Genomic DNA, 18,228 nt, shown 5'->3' on the forward strand with positions numbered 1-18,228 from the left:
TAAATAAAAGAGCAACTGGTTCGTACTTTGCAGCCGCATTACAGTGGATATAAAAAGTCTACACACCCTTAATTAAATTGCAGGGTTTTGTGATGTAAATATGGTGCCACATTTTCTCCACTTATTGAGGATAGTCTTCACAGTGCTCCAGGGTTCATTCCATGCCTTTGATATTCTTTTATACCCCTCTCTTTGATCGGTACCTTTCAACAATAAGATCCCGTAGATGTTTTCTCAGCTCCTTGCAGACCATGGCTATCCCAGTAGGATACAACCATGAAGGTTTCAAGGCAATGCAACAGGAACAGCTGATTTTTATTTGGGGTTAATCAGAATCACTTTCATTTATGGCAGGTGTATGCTACTTACCTTTGGACATGATTTTGAATGTGATTGGTTAACTCTGAACACAGCTACAGCCCCCATTATAAAAGGGTGTGCACACTTATGCCACCAAGCTGTTGTAGATTTTTTCATTTCAATTATTTTTCATATTGATCTATTTGGTTTTCTCTTGAATGTTGCTGGTTGCAAGGTCACATTAAAGATGGAAAAATGGCTGACATGATTTGTCTTGATTTCTGGCTTTACATCACAAAAACCTGCAATTTCAATAAGGGTGTATAGACTTTTTATATCCCCTTTGTGTTTTACAGGGCAGGCCTATTGTAAAAGATTCCATTACAACATGCACAATCGGGCAGTCACAAAATGTAAACATGACTTATCTCTTCTCGTTTTGAACATTGTGAAAGATCATATCACTCAGGGCAGAATCTGTTCTAGCAAGAACTCACCCAGGCAGGAAATGTACCAACCAACCTTCAGTCCACATCGGGGGTAGAAAGATTGGGTCTGCAGATTTGAACTGAACATTTACAAGGCGTTGCACTACTCCTCTATTTGTTTTTAAAAATCTCATCCCACCACTGCGAGTATGACGTAGTGTAACAGAGCTGCAAAAAACAAACTCCTAAAATACTGAGTCCAACCGCAAATGACAATTTAATGAAAAGCTTAGATTGTTTCTTTTAAACTATCATGAACCAAACATGACCCCCTCCAAAGAAAATACAGAGATACTGAGGAATAAGGATGCAGAGCAACAACAGAAAGTGACATCAATGCATGTTTTTAGAAACACTCATGTATGTGAATATGGATACATTTGATGACTTTAATTCAGCAGTCGTGATTAACAAATGACACGCTGTGCTCAAATGACCTTGTTGCAGAAGCACAATATTACTTTTCTAGACTATAAACTAGGGAACATGCAATGGTGTAACCCGAAGTAAAACAAACCAGTATGCCCGTCTTGGAACAATACCCTTGTCATTGGTAAGTTTGCAGCAACACCTCAGCTGGAGCCACCTACTTGAGCGAGGTCCTCCTTAGCAATCCAAGTTTCATGTAGAGCAGCCTGATGGAGGACAGCAAGTGTGGTGCTGATCTGCAGTACGATGCTTGCGGTGTACAGCAGACCAATCCATGGGAGGGTCAAGAGTGATGGTCTGGGAAGGAGGGTCTCGTCTTGACAGAACTCCACTCCTCAGCAGTTGATGGAAACCTGACTGCCTGGTGTTCCAATGAGAGAGTCCCTCGGCCGCCCCTCCTTGTGGGCTCAACCTGATGGGATAACAGTCCAGAGGGACGATCTTTGTGCAACAGGGGCTCTCAAGAGAAATGGGAATGAAAGTTATTATGGTGTGTGTGCCCTCTGAGCTCTAACTCTCATGAGATGCATTGGGATAGGCGTCATCCTAGGCTCCGAAACCAGAGAACAGACACATGCTTGAGCACACTCTGTAACAGGAACAGACAGATCCCACACAACAGCATGTGCAACTTAATTCACAGCACGCATCACATTTGTTTAACTTGTATTGTGTCCAGCAGTGGCCACACCAACCACTAGCCTGAGACTCATAGTAGACTTACTGCTGATTAACCCAGCTGATAATGGCAAATCTGTATAATATGTTTGTGTACCTGATACAAAAAAAGGAAGTCAACATTTGTTGCAGCGATAAGTGGTTTCTTCCTTTGCAGAGTATGTTAAGGAATGCATCTGGAAGTATTTTGATGAATGCAAACATGGTCTTCACAACATATTAAAATAATATCAAAACACATATACTTTTCACTCTCATTCCCATAAAAAACATGTTTGTCACCTTATTATTGGGTTATCATCTCCTCGCACAACTTCATCTCTTAATAGTATGTTAGATTTAGGTTAAATGGTGTGATGGCCCCTAACTGTGGCCCTAGGTATACACAGGGTCTATTGGTTTTTATTCCAGTTGAGCTATGCATCACCAGAGGTAACCAATGTGCTTGCTTGTGTAGACGTCTGGTTTATACTTGTTTATGCACTCCATCCTGTGTTTCAGATGAACCCACTTCAAGCATATTGTTTCCAACACATTCAGCATACAGAACCTACTGATCTTATTTCTGACATCACAGCTCATGAACGATGATCAGTTTAACAGACAGGTGAGAAAGATAGTGTATCAGACAACCCCAGAGAAAGCATTTGTAGATTCTGCTGCAGAGGTTCAGCTGGTTACACGTCAGGCTACACTACTGAAGGAGGGGAGTTCTGAAAAGTGGATTGGTGCAGAAATGCAAACTGCATCCAGAGCTGTCAGAGATGAACACACAAAATATGGCTTAACACAGAATTCAGAATTCAGCCTGTGGTGAAAAATCCAGCTAGAGGAAAAAGAAAGAACAGCACTGCTTCAGGACCAGAACGGGTAATATGAGAAATTCTCTTGAGCTGGCATTCTGATTTGCCTCTGGCAGCAGCAACAAATGAGACTAAAAATGGACTACTCCTCCCAAAAATAAAGGGGAAAATGAATAACAGAACAAAGGGTTTTATTCCACAATATAAACTGCAACATTTGAAACAAGCTACCCCCAAAAAAGAGCCAAAGTACAGCTGTGGCAGTTTTACTTTACAAAGTTCTTCCTGTCTGCTACATCACTAGTCCATCTGTGCGTCCCTACAGTCTAACGGTGAGCGTTCTGTACATCAACCAATGCTAAAGCACCAACACACTGTTCAGAAGAGATTTCAAGCCACTGAACTCAGACATAGACCAGTTATTGCTCAGATAAATAAACCTAAACTACAAAAAAGAAAACTATTTCATATTATCCAGATGCTAGTACTAAGCAGTGGGTTTCCAAAAAAAATAAGTTTCTCTTGTACTTTTTTTTTTTTTTAATATTTGGTGAAAGATTCCCTGCACCCAGTATTCTCTGGTTCAGCATGCAGGACAATCCCAGAGGTATGAGAAAGAACGCTGCTCTTCACAAGGTGCTTCACTGATCTCTCTCTCTCTCTCGAGCCAATGGGATGGAAACCCCTGCAGCACACTTCGGCATCCTGCGACTTTAGACAACCACAAAGAGTTCATAGGAGGAAGAAATCAAAAAATACAAAAGTGACCAAAGAGTCTGAAAGTCCTGGAAAACAGTCCCATGAGGAGGGAAGTAGCACCGTGGTTTTCTTGTTGATTTTTTTTAACAAAGGGGAAGGAGAGAAAAGGGGGAAGGATGGGGGGGGGGGGGGGTCAGTTACACACCCAGCCCTGTGGCTTACAAAACAAACTGGTAGGTCTTCTAGTCCCCCACCAGACCTCTGTGCTCCTTATTTCCTTATCTGGCCATCTTTTACAGTACAGCGGACACAAATATAGTCCTCCTTCTCGGCCAGCTCCGAGGAGACGCCCACGCAGATCTGGTGGAACCACTGGTTACAGCTGCCGTCACACTGGACCCAGTCCACCTGCAGGGAGATGAGACAGCCTTGCTCAGAGCAGTGCTCATTGCATACAATCCAGAAGACCACAGTTGATGCGCACTTCCCAGTTTAAACCTGCTGAGCATGTTATACCAAGTCATTAAAATCCTGGTATTCTTATAGTTTTGGATGTGAACCTTGTGGACAGTCCAGTTGGAATACAGGCAAATTTGTAAAGTTGTGACATAGCTAACATCCAGATCCAGTACACAGATTGATCAAGTTGGGTCACAGCATCGTCTCCACTGCCTGGAAAGTCACACTCCAAGCCACAAACACACTATGTAACTCCCTTAAACTGATCTTTGTGCCATGAGTGGGCTGTATAATGCACCTGCTTATTCCATCAACACAACATGCACGTGTATCATCTTACAAGTATAACTTGGCCATCTATTTTCTTTGGCCAAATCTCCATGGTGTCAAAAGGATCACATGAAGGAACCACATTTCGTTGCATTTGAGAAAATGTGATGAGAGCAATTTTAAACCTGTCCAATTCTGGATGTACATTGCATAGGGCATTACGAAAGGATATGCTTCCCTAAAAACAAAGGCCACTGAACACGAATACCAAGAAATAGCAGAACTGTTGCTTTGTAATACATGATGTAGCATTAGCTGCAGAACCACCAGCTGTGGCATGGTTAGCCATCAAGCTGGAGAGACTACAGCATCACCTGCCCCCGTAGCAAGACTGACCTCCTCTCCCTCGGGCTGCTGGCACTTCTCTGCCGGACACAAGGCCATATCCTCCTCCGAGTCATCCGAGTGGGAGAGGTCCGAGTGTGTGGAGGGAGAGGCGGAGGCTGCTTTGCCGTCCCGGGGTTTCTCCTTGTTCAGTTTGGGCTTCTTCTTCTGGGGCTTCTTCACTCTGTCCCTCCTCTCGCCACTCAACCCATCCTTCTCCAGACGCCGCTTCTGCTTCTTCTCCGCCCCATTCACAGCTTCCTTCTTAAGACTGCAGCTTCCGTCCTGTGAAAACACGGCAGCACTCAGCCACATAGCGAATGCCAGAGTCCTGTGTGCTTCATAGGTTCTCTCATTCAATTAATTAGCCCCAGCATTTAATTACAATCAGGGATGGAATGGAAACCAGAGGGCCCTGCAGGATGTAGAAGCACAATGAAGTCTTTTCCCCAATCAATTCAGTTCTGAAACAGTATCCAGAAACATCTCACATCATCACATCTCCCCCACACTGTTCCCTTCAGGGAAAGTCTGTTGTGCTTTCATTAAATCCATATTAACATTTGCCGTATGATTTACGAATGTTTAGCTCTTAGAATCATGAAACAAGTCACGTTGAGAAGGCTTGCAACCAAAAACCAGAAAATAAATCCCCAATCAGTGGGATTCAGACACACTTGTAACTCTGGAGTATGAGGCCTGTGCCATTCAGCTCTGGTTCCTGGCACACCTGTGGCTGCCGATTAGGAAGCAAATGGATGGCACGGTATGATTATACCGAGAAGTGCCTAATTGAAAGTAACACTACAAATGGATAATTGTAGCCAAGGTTTGTTTTAAGATCTACAGACTTCCAGCAGTTGCATCCTAACCAAACACCTGCAAGAATTTTACTGCCTTGATGCTCAGCACCTCATTTTGTGGTGGGCTTCGTCCCTGAGAGTTGTGCTGCTTGGCTCCAGTTCTTTCACAGTTGGGCCCTGCTGGTGAGGTGTGCTGCCTGGTCAGTCCATTCAGCAAGATCTGATAGAGCTGCTGGATTTCTGGCAAAGACACCTGCAGCAGGAGGCCTTCTACCATCAACTCCTCCAGCTCAGGACTCAGATCTGAGGAGAAAAAAAGCCACAGTTAGTTAACAGGCCCTATTGAACCTATTTTATGGAGATACTGGCAAGTGCATTTAGCACTTACAAAACAGAGGAGACAGTCTAAAATAGTCTTGTAAGAGAAACTACAACACTCAGGAAACAGGCCTGGAAAAAAAAAAACTCCAAACAAGTTTAAATCATGGTTTGGAAACCAGGTCCACAGCGTTTTGTGTCTTTGTCAGAATTTCTTTCAAAAAGCCCTTAAATGCACCTTTTTGTGATTTATTCATCACTTGGTTATCAAGTCTAACCAATATTCACAATATCAAACTGCAGCAGAGTCTGACAGGGAACATCACTACTGTTTTGAGTCAGAAAAATGAGAGCAAAGCCTTCAGGATACTGCTGCTGTTCTTGCCAAAACCTGCTGCTAAATTACATTTAAGAAACCACGAAGAATAATATTTCTTGATTTTAATACAACAAGAGGTTAACAAAATAAAACTTTGATTCTGAGTAAACTGAAGTGTGGCTCTTCAGCAAAGCAGTGTTAATTCATGACACCGGTGTACTTGGAGGCAGTAAACAATCAAATGCACCTGATCAGCCTTAAAAGCACAGTTAGAACACAGAACAGAACAAAATAAAATACCTAAACCCTCTAGACAGAACTAGACAGAAACTACCAGCTCTGAGCTCCAGATCTCACCCCATCAATTTTCTCTTAATTCTACTGGCATTGAATACATGCTCCATGCAGTTTACAGGTACTGGTTTTTACACCCTCGGTGGTGCAGACCTGCTCTCACCGCAAGAAGCTTTATATTACAAACCAGGCGTGACTGCTCAGGGTGAAAATGTTCTAAGTCTCTACTCGTCTCCGAAAGCACTTATTTAAAAATGCGCATACAGTGCAAGCTGAAAGACAAAGATCAAAATCCAGGAAAATCCCATGGGGCAGCAGCACTGACCCTGAATAGGAATGCATCGCTGTTCCGTATAAAAGGCCGTCTGAGGCTGGCCTGCCCTGTTCCACTCCTGAGTCGATGCAAATGTGGCTGGGCCAGGGCAATGTGCCGGCTGCAATAAGCAAACACAAGAAATGAATGGGGGGAGGGGGGGTGGGGAAGCATGGCAAGTGCAGCCTTCAGAGCACAGATATGAAACACTGCAGAAAAAAGGAAGTGTGAGGAGGAACTGTAAATTACATCAGGTCCCAAGGCATCATTACCCATCGCTGAGGGTACCTGACTGGCACTATATTTAACAGTAATCAGTGTCATTAGTTCTGCATCTCCAGTGTCTTGAGAGTGATGGTATGAATAATTTTCCTTCCAGCAGTACCGCCTGTATCAGCCAGAAACACCAACAATCTCTCCATGTATCATCAGGATTTGCACAGATAAAACAATGTCAAAAACAAAAACATGTAGAGAATTAAAATGTTTTCATAGGCTACAAAAAAGTGTAAAAAAATAGTGTAAACACAAATAGACCAACTTAAACCTCCAAGTCCAGCTCAGGGCAGTAATCCAGGCTGTACAATTTCAGGGTCAGCAGTAAACCGACGTTTTTAAGACATGTCGGATCGCAGTATAACAGGCAAACAGAGGTAACAGGATTGTACCACCGGGGAACAGCAGCGGTTACAGCAAACCACAATGGAGGTTAAATAACATTTAAAATCCCTCCGTGTTTCCCTTAAGGAGATTTAGGGTTTGACTTCAGTATATGAGCATCTGTCTGAGGTGCGTTCACGTTCATTCTGTGTGACAGGGAGAACGGTAGACTAAAGCTCGGCCTCTTGCACTTGTCCAATAACTGTACAGTGTGTACGTAACAGGAAGATGGGCATGCACCTCGTCTGTGGATTCAAAATCAGCCTTCTCAAACCAGCAGGGAGAAAATTAGAAAACAAAACCGGTTTTATCTTATATGCAGATCCACCGTTAACAGTTTGCATCAACACCTTTCAGCTATCTGGTCTTTACAAATTTACTCATGACTGACCCTTTTAAACAAACTGTTCTTTTATACTTATTACTTAATTTAGGATTCTCCCTCAACCCATCATAGCAGTCAGTATGGAAGGCACATACTGTAGCATGTCCTCCAGCACCCAGTGGTCATTGTTTTTCAGTAGGTGCTAATGGGACATAAGCCCCAGTGCTGCCACTGACTGCTCAGGCTCTCTGTCCCATTGAGCTATGGGGCCCGGTGTTGTTGTGCCAGGAGAAGGCAGCTCCGTGCCTACTTTGTAAATTCTCTGTTGTTCAGCCTAGACCGGACATGGTTTCTCTAGTATTTAGAACTTGCTCCACATCTTTGAGGAGTTCTGTTACTAGATGAACCAAATGGGAGTTTATCTTTTAAAGCAAATCCAGGAAGAAACAATTATTAATTTTACAATACAGAATAGTAAACTCTGAGGTCTTTTGGTCTGTCGCTTAAAACGCAGCACTGCTTTCATTTTCCCCTTACAAGATACTTTACTTGAAAGGGGAACTTCAACACTATTGTCATATTTCAGGGTTAGATGGAATCAGCATTGATGAGTTCATTTCAAACTAATAAAACATTACTTTTGATTTTGAGACAGTTTTGCAGACAAATAATACTTGTTAACTGTATGCAGATCAAGTTGCCTTGTCTGCGGTCTCTATTCGCTCGTACATCACATTAGTCATTACAGAGACTAGCGAGTCGGAACGGGGCTTCACGTCGCAGGTCGTGGAAACCTGAATGCAAGTTTGCAACATGGCGACTTGCAGTACTTTCACAAAGTTAATGATTTTGGGCTTAATTTGAAATTTGTCATATTTTTCCCCCAAGACGTCAATGAGTTAAGTTCGTGACTGAGATTTAATAAGTGGTCTGAGAAATTGGGACTGCAGTTCCCCTTTCATGGCTACAGCACAGAACACAACGTGCTGACTTGCCAAGCTACGGCTGCAACAGTATGCATTTCAAACGTGAGCATTTAACAGTCATATTTTCAGGTTGTGACTTGGACTGAACAGAAAGGAGGGACCCAACACGTGACAATGACCATCACCACACCAGCCTCGCTGGCGCCGAGGAGGACGGAAGGGCCTACCTTTCCACTGGCCTCGGCGGTGTGGAGTGCTGTCCCTGGCCAGTGGTGCTGTGTGGGCGAGGCCCCCCCTCCCCGCAGAGGGGGGAGGCTGTGTGAGGAGAAGACCTGCTGGGCCCTGTGCTGCCAGTTCACAGTCCGTTCGATCATGTAACGTAGGGCGTCCCCCTCGGGCAGCCGTACTCGGATGCGCTGCAGGGAGGCCAGCAGGGGCAGGATTTTCTCAAGCGGGGGCTTCTCCGAGCGCTGGCAAAGCGGACACAGCCAGGCCTGGGCGGCCTGTGGATGGACGGGCCCCGGCACGCAGATGCTGTGGAAGGCGTCCCTGCAGAGCTCGCACTGTAACATTGCGCCCGCGGGGGGCTTCAGACACACGCACACCTTGAGGTCAGCACAGTCTGCCGTGGGCAGCAGTTTGGACTCATTGGCAGCTCTGAGGGCACCGAGTGCTTCCATCTCCTTTAATCGAACCTCAGCCAGTGTTGCCATCTGTTAGAAGAATCAAAAGGACATGAATAGAAATAAGGACTTGAGTAAGGTGACTTACTCAGCTGGTATGTGAATTAATTGTGCTATAAAAACCACTAATTACATAGCAATAGTTCTCTTAGTCAGCATGCCCTGCTGCCAGGGGACAAGAACATCCAATAATACCAGACATCCCGATTCTTCCTTAGGGTAAGACATGACCCCTGCTCCCCCTGCAGATGCAGCATGCCCCGCCAACATGACAAATGTCCCATGTTTTAGGTTTTTGCTTGGACATGGGTAGGAGTTAAATGCAAGCATCTCAATCATGCATCAGAAATGCTAAAACCAGGGTTTGTGAAAGCTCCAGTTTTCTAGGTCAATTGCCGTTTTGAAAGTTATTGATTTTCAAGCAGATAACCTTGTCCCCAAGAGCTCAACATTACTCGGTTCATCAAATCACCTGCTTATGTAGATCACAAACGCCTGCTCATATATTAAAGGTTACTGGACGGGGGGGGGGGGTTGGAGGCTTAACCACCACATCAGTCAAAAATCTCACTGAATCCAAACACAGAAAAAGTAACTAAAACCTGAGGAGGCCTTGAAAAAACGTGAACCGCAGGAAGGATTGGGGTGATGAAGAGTGTCAGCCGAGCTTTGCCCAGTAAGAAGCGCTGCTGTACTCACAGCAGAGGCCGAGTCCTTGCTCTCCGACAGGGCTCTCTCCACATCACTCAGACAGTCCAACCTCACACACCGCTTCTTTCCACATTGAGCCGCCTCCTTTGCCTTCTTTGTCTTTCTCTTCTGAGCCCCAGTCCCGACCTCACACCTGGGGCACAGCACCTTCAGACACAAACAGGCCGATTAAGAAGCCAGAACTCCATATGAGGGCTTTTACCTGCCTATCACAGTAGCAGTATGCTATGATATAGGCATTACTACTAATAGGAAACTGTGCAAAAGTTAAGATTATTCCACTGAAAACCCCTTTTATTGTTCTTTGTAATTAAGTTAAATGAGAACTTGTATCAGTCATGAATAGGCAAGTGCATTAGATTGAAAGCCCTGTGTCCACCATTTACCTTTCTCTTCACACATTAGAATCACATTTACAGTCCAAGACCAGAAATAAAAGTAAACAAATAGTTAATTTCCAAATGTTTTGTAAAATACGACAAAGGTAATTTGGCGATTTCTTCCCCAAGTTACAGGTAGCTCCCTATGACTTCAATTCACTTGCTGGCAAGTCCTTTCAGAACAGCAGCTTCTCCTTTGCGGTCAAACTATGCTGGCAAATTAAACACTGTGAACTAAGTGCAAACTGGACTGCCGTCTTACATCACATGGAACGGGGTAATGCGGGAACCCAAGAATGCAGTCCCTTTTGCTCCCATGGCACCCTGCAGTCCATTACCTCCAAGAGAGAGTAGGGGGAATTCTTCATTAGGAAGGTTTTCGCTGCACACTCCTTCCAAGCCTGAACCTCGGAGACCAGAGACTCCAGGCGTACAAGGGAGTCCAGCTGGACTGGAATGGCTCGACCCCGCAACACCATTTCAGAAAGGGTGTCTAACACAGGAACACGGCCGCCAAGCTGAGAGAAACACAAGCAATCATGTTTTTTTTATAATTGCAAGACATAGTTGTTATAGCTGAAAACCGAATAAAACACAGAGGATGCCAAGTTTTGATGCACATCACAGAAATTATTAATGTAACGGGCATTCCTTCTTTTACACAAAAAATAATCTCGAATATCTTCTCTTTTAAGCAATACATATATATACTTGTACATTTTGCTTTAAATTGACAAAATCCCTATTACTCTTACATACTAATTTTCGACTTGGAAATCCTTCTTAGGTGCATGAAATTCATATCTTTGAAGAAAGAACACAGAAGTGCTTTATGCTCCCACTGACACTGTCCATTTACACAGGCAACCTGTGTAAGCTGCATTTGCACTGTCCTGCATAATCACGGCTGCTTGCGACCATATCAGCCCCATCTTTGGAACGACCCCACCAGGGTTCTCAACATGAGGAAACGATTGACAGCTCTGCTGCCAAGAACAGCACGCAAACTGATTGGTCTACTACAAGCCTGCAGGCAGCGGTAGCTCCCATGAACAATATATTGTCTGCTCCAAGTACTCTAGTTGAGGTGAAAGGAGCTCTTCGTCCCGAATTGAGAACTGCCACAGGTGCTTCAGCCAGACAGAACGGAGCCAGCTTCAAGGCAAAGAAATGGATGCATGTGCAAACATTCAATAAACCACAGAATGAAAGGCCGTACCTGCAGTGCCTCCACCTCCTGAAGCCACTCTCTTGCCTTGTGCACGGCGTCTTTGAGCATCAGGCAGTTGGGCAGATAAGCAGGAATGCCTTCTGACTCCTGAACAGCTGCTGCCAGGGTCTCCAGGCTGTGATGGGACCTTGTAAAAAGAATGGGGTCAACATGAGAAATGGCCATTACCCTGAAAGCTGTCTTTTGCGTTATCACACTCCACATCTTCTAAGAGCTGGGCAGTGCAACACTCTCTCACGCTTTTACGCTTAAGTTCCAAACGTGGACGTCAGAATTAAAACAGAACATTACCAAGATTATACACTCGTGGAAATATAAAAAAAATACTGTTATGCCATGTGCCCATAATCCACATTATTAAAAAAATGGATCTAAGATTTCCAAAGCTTACCCTTTAAAAACAAAATGTATGCTTGTTACAAGATCAGTTAGGTTTTTAACCATTGGATTTTTAACAACCATGAATACAGGATAAAACTGTTGAGATCACATATGTGAACAATCTTAGAGAATCATCCTGCTGATTTTTAAGAAAGCCTTCAGGGAAAATAAAACTGCATTTTACAGTAAACAACTTGTTCTGCTGCTCCTCTCACTCCCACCCAACGTACTGTTACTGGAAATTTCCAGTCGCCACTGATGATCAGTCGGTACTGGTGTATGGTATTGCATCTTACTTGAACCTGCAGTAGACTGGTGGTATACTTTATCTAACCGTTCTTGCTGATTTTATAACTTAAGCTAGCTCACAATGAATGTGTCCACCATGACTAAGCACTGGCTCTTAAAACCTTTCCCAATTAGGTTTTAAAACACAGAAGTGTCTCACACATCCTCTTACTGAATACTTCATACTAAATATTGTCACAATTAGGCTTTGAAACGCACTAGCATGATTTCTGAAAGCAGCCCTATTTGATACAAGACAAGAGTATAAAAACCTAGGCTGTAATGAGGGCTTGGTATATGTGTAGGATACCCTGACATTTGGTTTTAAAAAAAAATACTTTCAAAACCTGGATGAATGCATCTAAAAATATTTTACTATAATCCAAATTAAGAATTAAATGACTTAATACTTAGTAGTTGGTGAAAACAGAATACAAAAATGAACACAAGCAGTTTACTTCCACTGTCTTGGAGAAGTGGTGCCGATCAAGTTACTGAATTCAGAATGCTTTAAAACATCGCAGTCATAAAAGTCTTAAGAGTAGCATCTAGTAGATGCAATATGAGTTTCAAGCTTCAAGTTGAACCAACTTTAAAACAAGAGAAACACCAATCTATGCAGGTCTAGTCATGAAGTGCAGACCTACACACAGCAACAGTGAGCCAAATACTCTTACAATCATTTGATCCTGTTAATCTCTCAGGAAGTAGCCCTGAACTCTAAATGCAACCCTTGCACATTTTCTGCTGTGTATCAATGGCGGATTAACTTTTCAAGCAGCTTTTCATAAGATATGCGTCAGTCCTGAACCCCTCACAAATGTATCGCCAGGCTTCACATTATCACGGCTGTCTCAGCAACTGAGACAATTCACCTACATGGTGACTATCCTAAACTAATGGTTAAGGTCTCGTGCTCAAACAGCTGTGTCCCACAGAATTGCTGGCTATCACTTTTTTGGATATGATTTCCACCAAGCAGTGCCGATCATTTTTTGTCACATAAAACCGCAGCAACAGCAGTCACAGAACAGAAGGGACAACGAGGGGACTCGACAAGTATTCAAAATCTTCAAAGGCTTTGTCAAAAACTTCCTGGCGGACCTTTTCAAAACCAACAGTGAAACACAAACAAGACGATGGAAAGGAAACAAGGACAAGAGGAACTTCTTTGCTCAGTAGGGTTATGGGAATCTAGGACAAGCCGTCCTCACTGTGGAAACGGACAGCCTGGATTCGTTTAAGAAATGGCTGAATGAGATCAATCTAGCTACTTAAATCCAAATGGGCTAGATGGGCTGAATGGCCTCTACTCATTTGCAACCTGTCTTATGTGTCAATAACGTTACAAATAGAGGCAAGCGTGATGAATCTGAACAGCTTATCCAACAAAATGCAATGAAAGCACTGAAATGACTAATTAATGCCAATCTGTTTTAAACCAAAGCATGAAACAAGCACATGCTTAACATTTAAGCAAGATCATAAGCCCGGTTTGTAGATTTCCAAACTGGTTGAAAGTTAAAAACCTCTCACCATGGGCTGCAGTGCCCAACATTAATAATGACGAAATGACATTCCTCACTGTCCATATTCTCGATCATGCCAAGCTGCAGCTTTGCAGGTGTAAAAGAGCAGGAGTGCACATTCCATCACACACAAGGGATTAGTTATTCAAGTATTCCACAGAAGTTCCAACAAAACTAGGCGGTTACGTAGGCAAAGTATGAATAATTTTTCCCCAACTCACTAAATAGCCAACTGAGGGACTAAGATAGACCTTAATTTAATCGGTTTAGACTGAGAATCTGTTGTACTTACAAAAGTGTAAGCGGCACTTTATTACCAAATAAAAAACTGTTACAAACCATACTGAACTGCATGCCTTCATGCCTTTCACCTTTGAAACATTAATATAAAGTCTGGTGTCAAACTGTAATGAAGTTAAAGTTTGCTCAAGTTTTTTTGAGGATACTGAGTTTATTACAGGTACCTTGAGCACCAGTAACACCCCTGGTAGCACATTACTGCAGTACAATATGCTCTGAACATGAAGCTTGAAAAAAAATGGTGTTTTATGAGGCATAAATAGCCAATCAGCTGTAGTAAAAGAAGCAGTAGGATTTTGGTTCATGTGATGCCAAAATAAACAAATCTGTATTCGCTGATCACACTAAAAGTGTTTCTTAATAAAGTTTCATTCCTGAGAGTAAGCCTATTTAATACTCCTATGAAAAAAAAAGAGGTTTTCCTCGATGACAAAGTCTCTCTTAACCTCAACAGGACAGGCCTAGCATAACCACACACCTAAGAATTTAGACATACCTGTTTTGAGCTTTTCTAATATCAGTAAGCCATGAAAGAAAATTCCTCTCCGATTAATGTCTGCCTCTTTCAAAGTAGTCTGTCACCATGCTGTTTCCTTTAAAACATCTTTGTTTTACATTAAGTTTTGTAACTAAGCATTTCTAGCAGCCTTTTAAATAAATGCAATGGAAAATTAAACAGGTTCTATCCAGCCAGATACCACCATTGTAAGTTGAGACACTCTTCCACTTCCTACAATTCCCCATTAAAGTGACTTCAAATCAAAGTTAGTCTCTTATTACCCGATACAATGCATTGTTTGCAATACCCTGCACTGAGCTGAGACATGTCTAGAAGGCCTTCACATGTCAGCTCTGCCACATGGCACACTGGTTTCACACTGTAATCCCTGAAAGAAAATGGCAGGAGTTCTGTGCCTCCAGAGGACAACACCACTCGCACTGTTAGGCCCCACAGGACCCCCAGCTTAGGAAGGAAAGTGTGTACAGATGTGGGGTGGGGTCTGGTGCCAGCCAGCCCCAGGTTTCCTTAGACAGGTCTACATGGCTCTGGACAGCCTCTAGTCCATTAGGAGTACAACCTGAATGGACACCCTTCAGACGATGAGACATACTGGAGTCACAAAGGAGGAGACACTCCATATCCAGATGGCAATATCATGCACAATCCAGCTCTAGGAAGATGTGGTACCAATATATATATAAAACCAAAAGACAAACAATAGCCTAGAAGTTATGAAGCCGATAAATGTGCAACAATAGTAGGAGCCATGCCATTAAAAGCTTTTTCGGCTGAAGGGTGACACCGATTATAAATGCACTGGGAGCTAATGGAATGATGTCAGAACTAGAGTGACATGCTCACTTTTTGTTGGTCTTGTTGAAAAGTCTAGCAGCAGCATTTTGCACTAGCTGTAATTGAAATGAAGCATCATCAGGAACACGGACAAAACACTGTTTTGCAAAAATTAATAACAGCACGCTGATACTTTGATCACGGTAAAAGCAAGTCAACAATCTTCGCCAATGCACAAACAACAATGGACACCAATGTATTTCTGAGAAAGGGCTGGACTCAGTCCAAGCAGCAACACACATCTTTCTATTTTAATGTCTGGTGTAAACAGGATTTTCTTTAGCAAGTTCCGATACTATAGCCGTGCTTTCTTCATGCACTATTACGAGTCTGCAAACATCTATTAATAAAAAAAACAATTACTCAAAACAAATATGACACTGGAAAGTGTTCTTTCTGAAGGCAAGGCAACACCCAGGTTACTCTGACTTCTTGGCAACAAATCAGACATCCCTGTTGCTGGACCCTCACCTGGCCTTGATCAGGCTGTGGGCCTTGTCCTCCCAGTGCTCGGAGACAGTGAGCAGCTCCTGCAGACGCGCCATGGCCTTCTCCACCGAGGGGTGGGGGCTCAGGCCCACACCCTGGTCGATGAGCCTCCGCATGGTGTCCAGAGTCAGGCTGGAGGGCTCGGCGGAGGCCTCCTGCACCCCCTCCAACCAGCGCGCCTGTTCCAGTCTCTCCCGCAGTAGCGGCAACTCGGGCAGCTCCACATCAAAATCAAAGCTGACGTCCAGGAGGCGCTGGATCTCCGAGGCTTTGGGTGTATCCTCGTTCAGTACCTTCTCACTGTGCTGCTGGAAGTCCTCCACCCGACTGAGGAGGTCCTGTGAACACGCACACACATATTTCGGGACCAGGTAAGCTGTCTGACAGGATGACCTTTGAAGACAAATGCTGTGCAATCGCATGTGCAATTACCTTTTCAGATGTTAAGCTGCTGACACAAAACAGAATACATTTTTACAGCAGCAGCTAAAAGTGCCTGCAGTACAAGCAAATTAATGTATAAAATAAGAGTCTGAGCAGATTATGACCAATCAAAACCAGTGCCTAAAACACGAACAAAATAGAAAAAGGAAAAAAGAGCATCTGGCAACTTTATCCAGCCATCATTGCTTTGAATGTATTGCTAATAAGATAGTCCTATAACTAGATTTCATTCTGAACCAGCATCCACACTGCTGGGAAACACAGAATACTCTGAACATGTAAAGACATACAGTATGTTAAGTGGTGGTATCCCTAAAAAGGCACATACAGATCTATGTGTTTCAGTGTGATGGAGCTGGTTAGCTGAAACCTAGAACTAAATGCCATCCATCCATCATTGGGAAAGGTAAGGATTATGGCAACATGGATCCTATAGCAGCAACACAGGGTTCAAGACAGGACTACACCTGTCACCTGTCTATCACAGGGAACATGTATGACCAAGCACACAGGGATAATTAAGACAATTTGTCTTGCCAGCATATGTTTGGAGGGCAGAAGGAAGCTGAAGCACCCAGAATAAACCCATGGAAACACTGGAAGGTTTTCACAGAGAGGACACCCCAGTCAGCATCAAACCCATGACTCTTGTGCAAACAAGCAGAATTTAATTCAGGTCTGAGAATTCGCTTTCTCAAGCAGGAGGACTCTGCTTGAAGTTTGCATCTGTTAAAACTGAACAGTATATATATATAAAAAAACTACTGATAAAATTACAAAATAATCAAATTAAAAAATGAAACCCCCCAAAAAACCTGGAAAAATATAGTCTTTTTCTTCAGATGATGCATCTAGAAATGCAGCTTTGGCATTAAATGTAGCTGATTTACCCCTTCATTCTAAGGAAGCTACATTTTCCTCCAGAAACAGGGTCTGCTTGACATGGCCTCACATTTTATTCTGTGTCCTTGCAAGACACAATGGCCTTCCTCTAAGCCCCCCTCGGCATACCTTCAGCAAGGGGGCCTGGCTGATCGTGCAGGGCAGGGTGTAGAGTTGCCTGACGAAGGCCTGCAGCTCCTCCACTGTGAGCTGGTTCTGAGATTTCCCTCTGCAGGAGCGATACCTGAGATTCACACACTAGTCAGGACAAGGACGCAGCAACACTGTCCACAGATGCCAGGACCGTTCAATTCCTTCTTAAAAACAGTTCTGCTCCTAATGTGGGTAACAGCAAAGGGACTCCATGCTTCATCCAAGAATGGACGGAGCTCGTTTTATAACATTTTTCTTAACAAGTGCTACTTTTTGACAAAATTCATCATGTTGGAAGATTCAACAGACAAACCTTTCCAAGTGGAGAGTGAGAAAGAAACTTGATAAAGATGAGGATGTTTTTCCAATTCATTTTTACTTCCACAGTTGTTCACAAAAATGTTCTCTCTCTCATTATTTGAACAATTAATTGATGCCTCTGGTTTTAAATAAAGTACTGATGTCATGTATAATGTAACAATCTTGGCTATGGCCTTCTGCCCAAGTGCAACAATCAGTTAAATGCGAGATCAGGGTTTAATGAAGTAGAACACAGCAACCTTGCTAGCAAAGGGGATTAAACAGGCTGGTGTAATTAGAAAACATTAAAGTGAACATAGGAATATCACAGTGAAATACTTTTTAAAATGTGCCAAATTATTTGGATACAAAATATACCTTAGAAGTTTAGTTTTAAAACTTTATTAAAATGACCAAAAAAATAACTGCATGAGGCAGGACCTCAGTTCAAGCCCTCTATCATTTGGATTCAAATGTTCAACAGATTTCCTGCCTCTGAAAATGCAATTTATGACATTATTTAATTAATACGTTATTATAACTAAATACATTTAAAAGCAGAGGCATCAATTAATTGTTCAAATAATGAGACATTTTTTGTGACCAAAATCTGAAAGAAAAAATGAATTTGAAAA

General features: G+C 43.0%; 1 protein-coding gene across 3 annotated transcripts in view; it reads right to left on the minus strand.

Moving 5' to 3' along the window:
* Nucleotides 1–2,872: 2,872 nt before the first annotated feature.
* The window catches only part of kdm5ba (lysine demethylase 5Ba), a 43,143-nt gene continuing 27,787 nt past the window's right edge, over nucleotides 2,873–18,228 (minus strand). For 2 of the 3 annotated variants that reach the window (XM_015342244.2, XM_015342245.2), the window contains exons 18-27: nucleotides 17,270–17,384; nucleotides 15,797–16,152; nucleotides 11,462–11,600; nucleotides 10,581–10,760; nucleotides 9,851–10,009; nucleotides 8,696–9,181; nucleotides 6,570–6,678; nucleotides 5,423–5,616; nucleotides 4,523–4,795; nucleotides 2,873–3,805 (exon numbers count right to left, since the gene is read on the minus strand). In XM_015342244.2, the coding sequence (XP_015197730.2) occupies nucleotides 3,668–3,805; nucleotides 4,523–4,795; nucleotides 5,423–5,616; nucleotides 6,570–6,678; nucleotides 8,696–9,181; nucleotides 9,851–10,009; nucleotides 10,581–10,760; nucleotides 11,462–11,600; nucleotides 15,797–16,152; nucleotides 17,270–17,384 (2,149 nt within the window). In that variant the 3' untranslated portion in view covers nucleotides 2,873–3,667. The remainder of the gene's footprint in view (nucleotides 3,806–4,522; nucleotides 4,796–5,422; nucleotides 5,617–6,569; nucleotides 6,679–8,695; nucleotides 9,182–9,850; nucleotides 10,010–10,580; nucleotides 10,761–11,461; nucleotides 11,601–15,796; nucleotides 16,153–17,269; nucleotides 17,385–18,228) is intronic. The other variant, XM_015342246.2, reaches the window with a different exon arrangement.

This window comes from Lepisosteus oculatus, chromosome 5 (genome assembly GCF_040954835.1).
Source record: "Lepisosteus oculatus isolate fLepOcu1 chromosome 5, fLepOcu1.hap2, whole genome shotgun sequence".
NCBI lineage: Eukaryota > Metazoa > Chordata > Actinopteri > Semionotiformes > Lepisosteidae > Lepisosteus > Lepisosteus oculatus.